At 46.3% G+C, this 13,286-nt stretch overlaps 1 protein-coding gene across 2 annotated transcripts in view; it reads left to right on the top strand.

Annotated features, from left to right (window-relative positions):
- The first annotated feature begins 6,479 nt into the window (after positions 1 to 6,479).
- Positions 6,480 to 13,286, top strand: part of SESN3 (sestrin 3) — a 41,644-nt gene continuing 34,837 nt past the window's right edge. The window contains exon 1 of one of the 2 annotated variants that reach the window (XM_061374493.1): positions 6,480 to 6,708. In XM_061374493.1, the coding sequence (XP_061230477.1) occupies positions 6,610 to 6,708 (99 nt within the window). In that variant the 5' untranslated portion in view covers positions 6,480 to 6,609. The remainder of the gene's footprint in view (positions 6,709 to 13,286) is intronic. The other variant, XM_061374494.1, reaches the window with a different exon arrangement.

The raw sequence follows: 13,286 nt of genomic DNA, 5'->3' as shown, positions 1-13,286 counted from the left end.
TCTTTGTCTAGAAACAAAGAATAAAACTCTGCCATAATTCAGCCTGACCTTCCGACATACTTACGTTCATACCTCAGGGTCTTTAGGAAATGGACCTAAATTATGTGCCATATCCCAAAAGCTGTTGAGTTTTGTATTTGCTTTTTGTATTTGTATTTGAAAATAATGAAAGTCATAATATTGCCAGTGAATACAGGAAGCTAATTTCACTGATCGGCTCCATCCTTAATGTGGCATCCTGCCGTACCATGTGTTTCATTTGCAAAATAGGAACAGACAAGTTCTGCTGCTTGAGACATTTTAGGACTTTTCAGCCAAAGACATTTGTGGGCTTCTCACTGGCTGGGCACAGAATGGAGCCAAAGCAGTGCACGGAAACAGGCAGCAAAACCCAGTTTCCAGTTCACCACCCCAGCCAGCAGGCATCTGAGCCAGCCACCTCCTGCTTGCTCTCTCTGGGCTACTTGGCTTTTGAACTCATGGTATGCAGAGGAGGGCTCAACCTGTTTTTACACAGCCTGACCTGCAGTGGCTGGGTTGTACTCTTCAGCGGTGTGTGATGTACCTGGGAGCCAAGGCACAAGCTCTCATGTCCCAGCCAAAGGTCAGCAGCATTCCTCTGTCTTCTGGAGGAAGTCTTGCCTCCTGGACCCAGACCCACAGCACTGCAGACCACCAACATCTCACAGAGATGCCATAACCACAGCTTTGATGCAGGCACCCATGTTTAGGAAAGGGATGAAACTTCAGGTGCATTCTCCAGAGCGCCTCACATCATGGTTGCATGGCCAGTGCCAAGACCCAGACTTGTCCCTGTTCCACATGTACGATCCCAGGCATTCGTGTCCATCCCATGAACTCCACATCCAGCCCTGGAGGAGAGATGCATTTCTGTCACCAAAGATAGTCCTGTTGCTGTCGTTAAATCTGCTAGGTATGGCTATCTTCAACACTAATATGAATACATTGCAAGCGATTACTTGTAGTTCTCCTTTTGCAGAGAGTAAGACCAGGCTACCTTTGCCCTGCCTTTCAGATTCTTTTTCAATTAATGCATTTCCCTGCTGTATCACTCCCAGAAACTGTACAGGACAAAATCCTTCAAAGTTAACTCAAAGCATAGCCTATTTTTTCCAGATGATCCCTATTTACAGGCTCGCAGCATTGGCCAGTGTGGTCTCAGAAGGCTGAAGTAAACAACATGTTGAAATATATTTAGGGAATTACCATGCAAACCACAGCAGAACATAAAGAGAGAGGACAAGAGATTTCTTGGCTGGGTAGCGATTTAATGCTTTTTTTTTTTTTGAGTTATTTAACTGTCAAAGAAATTAGATATTAAAAAGGCCTATTAGGTCAGTAAACTCAGCTCCCCTGCGCCAGGCTGTAATTGTTTCTTATGATAAACATAATTTTGAGTGCTTTATCTAGTCAGGGTTTAAAGGCTGCAAATGAAAAGGCGTGTGCCCCCACCCTGGAGGAAGAATTCCACAAACTATCACATCTCCCTGTCTCGTGCAATTATCTGAACACTCATTTTGCAAATTAGGACGTGTAATCATAAGGATGGGAAGTCGTTTTGGAGTGTCAAAGTGTGCGTAACATAACTCAGGGCACAAACTTATCTGCTGCCCTTCCTTCCCCTAACAGTGTAAAACAAATCCTGTGCAAATGAGAGCAAAACGGTGCAACAAACACCATGATAATGAAAGCAGGATTATCACTCGCTTGACGTAATAGCAATGGGCTGGATTTTTGGCCTGGAGAAACCACATTTATTTTCCTATGTATCCATGTTTGGGATGGCTTTACTGAATGATTCATGGGCTCTTGAAACGTAAGGCATGTGACATGTGTCAATCACCTCGTCTAACCACGCACGCAGCACTTCATTGTGGCAGTCAGACAGGGAGAGTGGGTACAGCTCCAGAGCTGGGTGCTCCGGCATGCCCTCCTTCCGTGCTCCTGGGCAAACCTTGGGGATCTTTTAATTTCATGCAGGATTTCTAGTCTTGCAGCAATCCTGTCAGAACTCTTGCGTGGCAGCTGCCCCCTCCTTTCCTCTCTCTGCAAGCTGCTGGAGGTCTATGAATCACAAACATATTCACTGCATAACGAGTTCGATTTTACAGCTCTTGATCTTGTCAGTCCAATCTTTTCAGGAAGCATCAAGCTGTTGCATTAATGTATGAACAACAAAAGCACTGCACACTTTGTGCAGTAGGTGCACAGCTTGGGAAGCATCATGTAGACCTACCAAGTGCTCTGATAGTGCCTGCACAGCACGTAGCAGCTAGACTGGCTTTGCCAGGACACAATGCAGAGCCAATACTGTACAGCTGATCTACAAAGCTACTTCTTATTGCAAGAACAATCATAGGATCATAGAATCATAGAAGGCTTTGGGCTGGAAAGGATCTTAAGACCACTAGATCATGATGCCCAAGGCCCTGTCCAACCTGGCCTTGAACACTTCCAGGGATGGAGCATTCACAACTTCCTTGGACAACTTGTGCCATTGTCTCATGACCCTCATAATAAAGACCTTCTTCCTTATATCTTACCTGAACCTCCCCTGTTAAGTTTTAACTTATCACTCTGTGCTCTCTCATGGACTGGTTGTGCAGGGGACGGTTGTTGGTTGTAACGATTCTTTAGTATGGGGATGATGAGGTGCTGCCCCATCCCTGGTGGACGCATGCAATTGTGTCCCCATCTTAACCTTCTCTTCACTAAATTCCAGGCAGAAATACTGGATCCCCAGCAGGGGTTCAGAGCTGGTATCACAGTGTTAAACCATGGTATAAATGCTCATTCTGGGGGATGGAGCAGCTTGATGTTTGGATGAGCTACGGCTTTTAGTCAATCTGTTTGAACCATGTTAGCTTGAAGGCTAACATAGAGTAAGCGACTGGGAAAGCTTTGGCCTTCTAGCAAAGGCTGTCACATCTCATCCACTCCTACAGCAAGGGCAGCAGTCCACACCTGGCTGCAATGTGCCTGCCAAAAATGCATCTGATGATTTCAGGAGGCAGAGAAAGCCATACTTCCTTTGGAAGTTTGCTCCTGTCTTGTTTCATCATAGTGTTGGTTTTCAAACTTTGCAAAAGTTATGATCATTGATGATAAAAATCTGTCTAAAGCCATACCACTTGTGCAACTCTATCTTGGCAGGTCAGTAATCTCTTTGGAAGGATGTGATGGTCTCAAGTCAGTATGCTCCGTGTCATCAAGAAAACAGAGGTCTCCACCTTTCCCACACACGGCAATGACTTGCAGCCTCTCCAGGTGACCTCAACAGACTGGTTGGGTTTATAGAACTGACAACCTTCTTTGAGTTTCCTGGCAGGTCTAGATGCTAGGCTGCCCGTAACTCATTTACCTCTTGTTTCCAGGTTTCTGCTTTCCTATACAACTCAGTAACTGGGCAAAACCTGAAAGAAATCCATAACAGTGGATGGAGAGTGAGGTGCAGTTGGATCATAAAAGCTGTTAGACAATTGTGAAGGGAGCACTGAATGTTTTTTGCAATATTTCTTCTCAGAAATCAGTTTACAAGGAGAACTTCCAAGAATATGAGTACATTCACAAAGAAGCCAGCTTGCACAAAGAGAGAGGCTTTTACTCTGCAGAACTTCTGCATATGTTTAACTCAAAATGGAACAAGCGAAGTTCTTATAATCTATACATTATACACTAATTACCTAGTACTGGATAAGCACTGCATCTAGCCCTATTAGGTCAACTTCTGATCTATATTAGGTATCAAAACTCTTTATAAAAAGAAAATACAGTGAAAAAAAAAACAAACTTCAGAAAATATATCCAAGAGAATTCCTGTTGGGTGCAGGAAAGGATTACAGGCAACTTCCACTTGCAGTATTGTTTCCAAAACCAATGAAACACTTTCAAAGTTTATGCTTCTCTTGACACTTCTCAGCTACTAAAGCACTGAAAGGCAAGACTGGGAGCCACAAAGGTACTTAAGTGCTTATGGTTTAAGTAAGGGTTAGTCAACCAAATACTTCAAGCATCTGGGCATACACATCCCACCCGTTGCACAAGAGGTTTGTGGCAGAACAGAGACCAGATATCAAATTTCTCCAATTTTCAGCCTAACTTTCACACTTGGGAAATGGGAAATTTTCCTAGGTTTAATGGGCTCTGCTAACAGCCTGAAGTTGTCACTCAAGGCAGAAATCATTTCAGTGCAGAGAAAAGGGACCCAACCCCGTTTCTGAGGATGTCCAGTCATGTGTTCTTGCCACTGTGGAAATAAAAATAAATTAATGGATGCAGTTATTAAAATGTCCCAATGTTAAATACTAAGAATAGCTGAGTCAAAATTATTCTCCAACCTGTGTTTCAAACTTGCCTGCTACCACCCTTGCCAATGGATTTGAGTTTTGAACCAGGCACTTCGACAGTAAATGACTCAAAGGGATGCTTCTTGTGCTGAAGAGTCAACTCTCCATTGCTTGTGGCTATAACTGATCCTATTCTGCTTCTTTCAAAACTTATTTCAGATAACATTATCACAGAGTTCAGCAAGAAATAAAAAGCCATTTACACCATTCATGTTGTTTACTTACATTTTTACATGTGTGGCACGTGGGTACATGGTTTAGTGGTGGACTTGGCAGTGCTGGGTTAACAGTTGGACTTGATAATCATAAAGGTCTTTTCCCAGCCTAAACAATTATATGATTTTAGCATTACATTCAAATTAAGTGATGGAAACCAACTTGTCTGGCTCCCCTTTGTCACTCAGTTTAAAAGCACCATGCTGCAGCACATGGGATTCAGACTTGGCACAGCAAATACCTACACTCAAGCAAACTGCTTTCTCACATTGGGATGCCTTTTCTATGACACTGCTTGGAAAAAGAAACCCACTTCCATTTATTCCTCTCCAAGCATTTTGCATGGCAGCCTGTGAGTGCAACATTTGGATGCATTCCACACTGAATTGACTGGCAATAACAGAGTCCATAGAGCGCCTGTCTGCTGAAGGGAGCTCTGCCTGAGGAAAAGATCCCTTTGGAAACGGGTGGAAGGGGAAGGATGGAGGAGGATTTTGCTGTCATGGAAGAGGAAGGATGGAAGAGGATTTGCTGTGGATGGAAGGGGGAGAATGGAGGGGGGTGTTTCTGTGGATGGGGTTCTACTTGCGGTGGCAAAGTCTTATCAGAGGAGTTTTTCAGCAGTTCTCAATCCGATCTAGGTACAATCAGTCTCCTTTAAGAGATGTAAATCACTAATTGCATTGTGCCATTTTTAGGCAGCCAGTTGACTAAATTACACAACACTTCATTCTGCAGAAACAGAAAGTATTCGCAGGCAAAGCAGATGATGGTTCTCAAGCAGCTGATTTACAAGTGCTTTGCCAGGAGAAACCTTGAAAACAATGTATGTAACATCCCAAATCTGCTTGGAAATTTCATAGGGCTGTAGCATTGTTTCCCTAACGAAATCAAATCCATCTATGCCATCATCTTTCAAGACAGGAATTATATAATGGTCGATATTTAATAAAGTTTTATGTCAGTGGGACTACCCATTAAATCTCATTATAGACGTATTTAAAACCTAAAGCTGAAGAGCACACAAACAAGGAAAACTTTGGCGATGCCATGATGTAAAGAAGAGGTTTATACCCCTATCTCAGGCTGCAGATTATAGATTTGCCTCTGTCCTAATTACACACTCCATCTCCGTGCATTAGCATGGAGCCTAGAAAACCTGACTCATCATTTCTAACAATCCCGGCTTCCCGAGGCAAACACACACACACATGCGTGCTCCCATCGTTCCCCTAAAGCAAATACCTAATGCTGCTCTGCCTGGCAGCACAGCAGTCTTGTCCCTACATGAGCGGCCTGCCGCCTCGGAGCGGGAACTGCTGCAGAGAAGCTCGGTCTCCACACAGGCAGCCCCCTGCCGCCGACTCCTTTGGCCACATTTACGGACCAGCGGCTGTAGGAAGGGGCACCGAGGGCCTGGCGGGCCCGCACTCAGCACACCGGTAACCCCGGGTCCCCACCCTTACACTTGGGCCTCCGGGGATGGCTCCGGTCGCGGGACCGCGGTCACAGCCGCAGCCAACCGCGGAGCGCAGAGCCCCGTGCGAGCCCGCCTGCCCGATGCTCCCTCACAGCCCACCGCGCCGGGGGAGGGGCCTGCCTCTCGTCATTTGCATACGACACACCCCATTGGTCAGCAGAAGGCACGCGGCCGGGGCACCGCCCCGCCCCTCTCCCCAACGCTGCCCAGAGACGCGGCAGGCTCCGCCCCTCCGCGACCATGGCCGCGCCCCTTCCCCCGCCCCAGCTCGGAGGCTGCCTGGAGATGGGAGCCGGGCAGAGCTCACCTCATTGGTCAGCGGCGGGAAGCCTCTGTGATTGGCCCATCGAGACGGCGGGGGGCGTGGCGGCGGGCGCGGATTGGCGGAGCGCTCAGGGGTGTGCGCGGGGGGCAGCGGCCCGGAGCGGGGCGCTGGGGCCGCGGCTGGAGGATGGGGGCGGCCGGCGGCGCGGGCTGCTGAGCGGCGCGGAGCGGAGCTGCCGCCTCCCCGCGTCCCGCCCGGCCTGCGCCGCGCTCCCCGGCACCATGAACCGCCTCGGCTCCGGCCCCGTGGGCAGCGCCACTGCCGCCTCCGCCGCCGGCCAGTACCGGGTGTGCGGCATTTGCCGGAAGGTGCCGAGACAGGTACCGGAGGGGGGGGGGTTGGTTCGCTGTGAGGCGGTGGGAGCTGAGGGCCTGCGAGAGACGAGAAGGGAAAGACTTGGAGCAGGGCGATGGGGCAGAGACTTGGGGGGTGGGGTTTGCCAGGAGAAGTGGGCCATAGGGCAGCAGTGGGGCGGGGGGATGGAGGGGAGGGGGGCTGTGGGGCAGTGGGGTGGGGGCTGTGGGGCACCCGCGGCAGTGTGTGGGGATCTGGGGGGCATTCCTTGAGGTGGGTGCCGGGGGGGGTGGGGTGTGGGGCAGGGGGGATCGGCCCCAGCGGCTCCGGGGGGTGCCAGGTCCCGCACTCCCATTGCCTTCCCCTCATCGGGGCAGGTGTCACCTGCCCCTGCACAGGGCTGCCCCCCCACCCTCCGGAGGGTTATGGGGTGCTTGGCCTCCCCCATGGCAGGAGGGGGTTGAGTTGGGGCCCAGCCGCTCTTGGAAAGTTTATCCACGTACTTAACCGGCAGAATTCATCACTGCAGTCCCCGTCCGGTCTTTGGGGAGGGCTTTAAAGACATAGAAAATCAGAGCTTTAAGGACATAGAAAAAGCCCCCCAAAGCCCCTACCCCCCTTCCCAACCCGCTAACCCCTATCCCTGCAGTGTCCAGCCGCCCCTTTGCTGAACCCTGGGTGCTTCAGGAGAAGGGTAATCCCTTTACCACCTCCTCCCGACATCTGCTTAACGGGGAGCATGAGTTGAGGTGCTTTTTGTTTGTCCAGCGCAAATGAATTAAAATTGCTGAGCTGTGCAAACGCGCCGAGCCAGCCCGAGCGCCCGGGATGAACGCGGTGCCGTCCGGGGGTTTGGTTTAATTCAATCTCTTCCCCATACATTCAGCTCCAGGTTGGTTCTTGCAAGCGCTAAGAAAAGCCTGTAAGTCAATGAGCTCAAATATTTGCGCTCTTTGTCCAAAAACTGTTTTTCTTCCTCTGTGGGTCAGGCCAAGTGCCAATCAAAGTTGTTTTTCAAGCCTCTCTTCCCTGCAGTAGGACTGCTTTTTTTTTTCCCTTCTTCTTCTTAAGGGTTTGGTTTTTTGGAAAGGAGGTGTGTGTTTAGGAGAGAGGGGGAGGAGAAACACCGAAAAATCATTCGGAGGGAGAAGCAGATCCTAAAAAATCGTGTTTTTCCAATATTTTAATGGCAACAAAATCTTATTAAATGTGCATGCTTGGTATGTGCAGTTATTTTTTCCATAAACTCTTGGATCATGTTACAGTTGATACTTGGTGCTCAGCTCTTAGCTCAGCTTGTGAGAAATGGAATGGATCAGAGAAGCCCACATCAGCAGAGTCTGATTTTTAACCGTTTCGTTGCAGGATCGAATCCCTCCTTGGCTTTAACTTGCTGCTGTTACTGCTTTAAGAAAAAACAAGTACTTAAAAGAGAGAAGTTCTGCGGGGTTAAAGCCTGAAACAGCTTCAGACTTGACATATGTCTAAAGACATACAAATTAACCGGTGCCAAATATGTCTGTGGAGAAAGCAGGGAGGGAGCTTGCTTTGTTCTGCCAAATAATCAAAACGTTTTGTTGACAAATAAAGTGGTGCTTGGCAGTGCTTGCAGATCTAAAATTACATTTAAATCATTGGATTTTTTTTTGAAGCCATAGCCTCATCCTGCTGGGTAGGACTTCTTTGTATACCTCGTTAATATCAGGGAGCGTGGGGGGGAGCAACAGCACAGCAGGGCTAGATGTTGCTTTTCTGGTAACAGGAAACTCGCCAGATTAGGTTTATTTTTTACTTTATTCTTTCTTTTCTTTAATCATTTTGGGGGAGGGTAATGGTAAAACGTAAGTACCCGGCTGGGTCTCTTGGGGCAGGCAGCTCAACGCTGTCCTGCTTTGTCTGTGGTTATTTCAAGTACTTTCATTGCAAAACTGGGGAGAGAAAAGAAGAAACTGAGTGACAGCCCATGAAACCCACTTGAAATATGGGTGTTTTGTGGTTGTGCTAGGACATCGTTGCATCTGTGTCTTAGGCTGGACAATAAACACAAGTACAAAGCTTCTGACTACATCTGTAATTATTTAAAAGCTGGTGTAATAAAAATTACTGTAAATTTTAACCTTTTGCACTTCATTGGCAAGGATGCAAGTAGAAAACGGGGGGGGAAAAAAAGGCTTGGTGGAAGTGAGATGCAAATTTGACCTGAGTCTCAGAGTAATAATCTTCAGCTAAGTGCTGCCTCATCTGTTCTTTTGATGGTGTTGGGGTTTTTTTAATGCTCATGTGATAATATACTGGGAAAATGATTGGCCTTAAAACATGTTGAATCTCTTCTGCCCTCCTCAGTCTTGAGTCTTTACTTGAAGCCACTGGAACACTCGCAGCTTAGGTAGTGCTGTTGTCAGAATTAGAAGGGAGAAAGGGAGCTTTCTACTCAGTGGGATGTAATGAAATCTAAAATAGCCTAGCAGGTTTTGGATGCTCATAGGTGAAGGAAAGTTTCTCTTTCAACAGGGAAACAGGAAAATCTAGGTGCAATGCTTTAGGTTTTAGCTAATCTCAAATAAGCTATGTTTTAATGTATGAAGTTCTATTAGGATAGCACTAGAAACTTGCTGCAGTTCCATGGGTTAAATTTGCCTATGAGGAAGGATTTCAGTATTAAAAAGATACGATTTCCGGTTGGGTTTATTGTTATGAGACACTTTAAATAACCAGATCTACTTGCAGAACAATTGCTGCTAATCAGAAGTGCTTAGGCATAGATAGGACAGCTAAATCATTATTTGGTTTGGGGGAAAAAAAAAGAAGACAAGCAGTAATAGGTAATGCTGGTTTGGCTTTGGTGAGTGAGCTTGTTGAACAGAGGGCTGAGGATAATGCTTTAACTCAGCTTAACATAAATGGACGAATGGGCAAAACAAGGTGAGTAGCTCTGGTTCATGGGATTGATGGGCAGGCTTTGTAACAGAAGTGTGGCATATCAGTGGGAAAAGTGCTTTAAATGGCATAGGAGTGCTGTAGCCAAGTCTTTCATAGAGGTGGCTGAGACTTGCTGCCATTGCAGTAACCAGGACAGCATCCAACTCTCAGGTTTGAAAATGCAACATCTAGGGGAGTCTCTGGGCAGGGAGCTATGGGGTATAAATCTGGAGGGGGTCTAGAGCCTGATGGAAACCGTGGGATCTCCTGCCTAAACAGAATCAATAGCCCTAGTAAGCAAGAAGAGAATATATAGGAAGGGCTCAGTATTTCTTTGGACAAATAACTGCTTCAGGAAGGCTTTTAGGAATAAGCAAAAAGTCTTCAGGGGATGGAAAAATCCTGATATGTCAGGAAATGTAGGAAGAGGGAGAGTTTGCCAACTGTTCAGGCTTAGCTGCAAATTGCAAAGCATGTGAAGTAAAAGGTTCTTTTACATGTACATACAAGTCGGTAGGATAGAAAAGAAAATGAGTATAAACATCCTGGTTCCAGGATTAAATATTTGGTTTGTGTTAGGTTTCAGTGAGGGAGATACGTGGGCAATGAGAAAATGGGTGACGAGGGAGTGTCGTTTGTAAGGATCCATTGCTGTTAGCAAGGTGGAAATGAACCCGGCTTAGCTGACCCTTCTGGCTTGAGCCAGTCTCTGTGCTGGAGTCCTGGATAAAGGCCTATTAAATTCAGGATATGTTCCCATTTCTCATAAACATACCCAATCAGGGTGATCCTGTGAGAGGGAAATAGCCATCAACATGATGGATAGAATTAATCAGTGCTCCTCACCACCCTGAGTTACTGAAGCAAATTTTGGTGGAAAAGCATACAAATATAAGAATCATAAAATCCCAGACTGGTTTGGATTGAAGGGACCTTAAAGCTCATCCAGTTCTGCCCCCCTGCCACAGGCAGGGACACCTTCCACTAGACCAGGTTTCTCCAAGCCCTGTCCAATCTGGCCTTGAAGACTGTCAGGGATGGGGCAACCACAGCTTCTCTGAGCACTCTGGGCCAGTGCCTCAGCACCTTCACAAAGAAGAATTTTAATGTAATATCTAATCTAAATCTCTCATCTTCCAGTTTAAAGCCATTCTCCCTTGTCCTGTCACTACATGTCCTTGTGAAAAGCCCCTCTACAGATTTCTTGTTGGCCCCTTTAGGCACTGGAAGCTGCTCTGAGATCTCCCCAAAGGCTTCTCTTCACCAGGCTGAGCAAGCCCAGCTCTCTCAGCCTGTCTCCAGAGCAGAGCTGCTTCAGCCTCTGATCATCCTTTTGGCCTCCTATGGACTTCCTCCAACAGCTCCACATCCCTCTTGCACTGTTGGCCCCAGAGCTGGATGCAGCACTGCAGGTGGGATCTCACCAGAGAAGAGGGGGAGAATCAGCTCCTTCAGAGGTGAAAAAATGTGTATGACATGATACCTCCAGAAGTAGGTCACACTGGTCTGATGTACTACTCTGCTGTTGGTAAGACATCTGCTGGAGTGTCCTGCTCTAGAAGCTTTGTATGGACTAAAGCTAGACTTCGTTTATTAAACATCTAACAATGTCAAAGGTTTGAAGTCCTTGCTGCACTAGCAAGTCAGGTGAAATTAAACTTTGGGATTTACTACCACAAAATGTTCCAAATACAAAACCAAGTTTAAGTGGGCTTGAAAAATATTTGGGAAATTCATAGCAGCAAAAATCAAACAAGATCTGTCTATTGAAAGAGCAACACTTTCCGGTATAGTGCCTGTATGCTTTCCTGGTTGTTAACATGTCTGTTATTGTCCCCTGGCAGTGACAGGTTACTGGGCAATAGGGACCTTTGATCTGACACATTTTGTCTATTTTCCTGTTCCTGATAATTATGGAGGAGTGACTGGGAGCTGATGGGACTGGTGATGGCAGTGGGCCATGCTGAGTGGAGCAGTCACAGTGCTGAGAGGAGACTACCAGTGATTTTCAAAGGATCACGTGAAGCTAATCTGGTTTAAAACTGCCTCAAATCACAATGAGAGCATGACTTTCTAGAAGACATACACATAGCAGAAGGAGTAAATGTTGTTGGCTCAGGGAAAGAGAGTAACATCTCACAGTTGGGAGACCTTGAGTGCTGGTGTAGTTAGAAGTGAGGTGAAATGCAGTGGTTTGAAATGTAAGAGTTATAGGCTTGGCTGTTTGTTACTCATAACTTTTAATAAGAGCAGCTCCTTGGAAGAGGTAGAAGGATGTCAGTGTGCAGGAGGACCAGCAACTTACTTTCGCCCTGCAGGGTAGTGCTGGTGGGGAGGAGGGAAACCAGGAAGGAGGGACCCTAATGAAACAGGCTCAGAGGTGAGCTGGGAGAAAGGGAGTACTAATTTTGCAGGAGGAGACTAAGAGAGTTTGCTTTTTTTAATCCAGCAGAAACAAAGGCTGAGGAGATATGATCCATGTCTATAAATACATCCGATGGCAAGAGCCAGCGAGGAGAAATTAGCTGAAGAGTAAATGGATATAAAATGGTCATAAATACATTTAAGCTGGAAAATTGAAGTGTCCAGAGGTGTGAGGTTCTGGAAGAGCTTGTTCTAGTTCTGGTGCAGTCAAAAAAAGCACCTACTTTTAAGATAGAAAAATGGGCGAGTGGCATTAAATGATGCAGTGCTTACAATAGCACTAACCTGAGCTCAGGAGCTGAGGTCATACCCCAAAAAACCAAAAAACCCAAAAAAAGACACACTTTCATTCATTTTATTGTTTTGTGTGGGTGAGTAAGAAAATAACCCAAAAGTGAACCAAAAATAGTCTAATGTCATGTCTCATAAGCCTGTGTAAGCTAAAATATGTGTCACCATGAGTCATGAAGGTGCATGGAGATGCTGTTACCTGTTCTGTAGAAATCAAGAGGCCTTTCAAGGACATCTCAGCTATTTTGAGGAAAGTCAGCGTGGTTCAATCTACTCTGAACATAAGCAGATGAAAATTGCTGTGCCTTTGCTTGGAAAACACCCTGGGTTTTCCACAAGGCAACATCTTCTTATTTGTGAGTTGCATAGTGCAGTTGGGTTTGGAAATCCCAACCAACCTGACTGTCACAGAGAATCTTATTTTGTAAAATGAAATGATGTCTCCATAGTTTGACCACTCTTAATAATAGTCTCTTCACACTGTAGTTGTCTTAATTTACAGCTGCCTAGGTGGCTTTAAATCTCCGACGTGCCTCTTCCTGAAGAAGTTCTCAAAGTGATTTGCAAAGTCTGTCATGAAAACCCAACTGTGTTTGTATTGGTTCTAATTTTAGCAACTTTCTGTTGTGTAAAACATGGTGTCTGCCTTCACTGTTTGTGTCTTCCAGTCCCCTGGAGCACTGCCGTGGTGAAACCAGCTTGGGTTGCTCCTCCATTAACCCCACTTGTGCAGCTGGGGGAGAAAATGGGTCTTTGAGGGTCCAAAATCTGAAGCTATAAACCAAGAGCAACAAACCCAGCCTTTTAGGGCAGTTAAGACTGCCTATGGTTTTTGTCCTTCCACATCCTCTAGAGTCTTGCAGAATATTGTATCTTTTCAGAAATAAAAAGCCTTTTGAGCTAATTGTTCTCTCCCCATTCCCCATGTAATTATTGGCTTCATTACCTGGAATCGGGAGTGTTATGGCTC

This window comes from Neopsephotus bourkii, unplaced genomic scaffold (assembly GCF_033783945.1).
Source record: "Neopsephotus bourkii isolate Nb327-2 ecotype Australia unplaced genomic scaffold, CSIRO-AGI_Nbou_v1 NB_1638, whole genome shotgun sequence".
In the NCBI taxonomy this organism is placed as follows: domain Eukaryota; kingdom Metazoa; phylum Chordata; class Aves; order Psittaciformes; family Psittacidae; genus Neopsephotus; species Neopsephotus bourkii.
The sequence above is the reverse complement of the archived record's forward strand: the minus strand, read 5'-3'. Positions and strand labels throughout refer to the sequence as shown.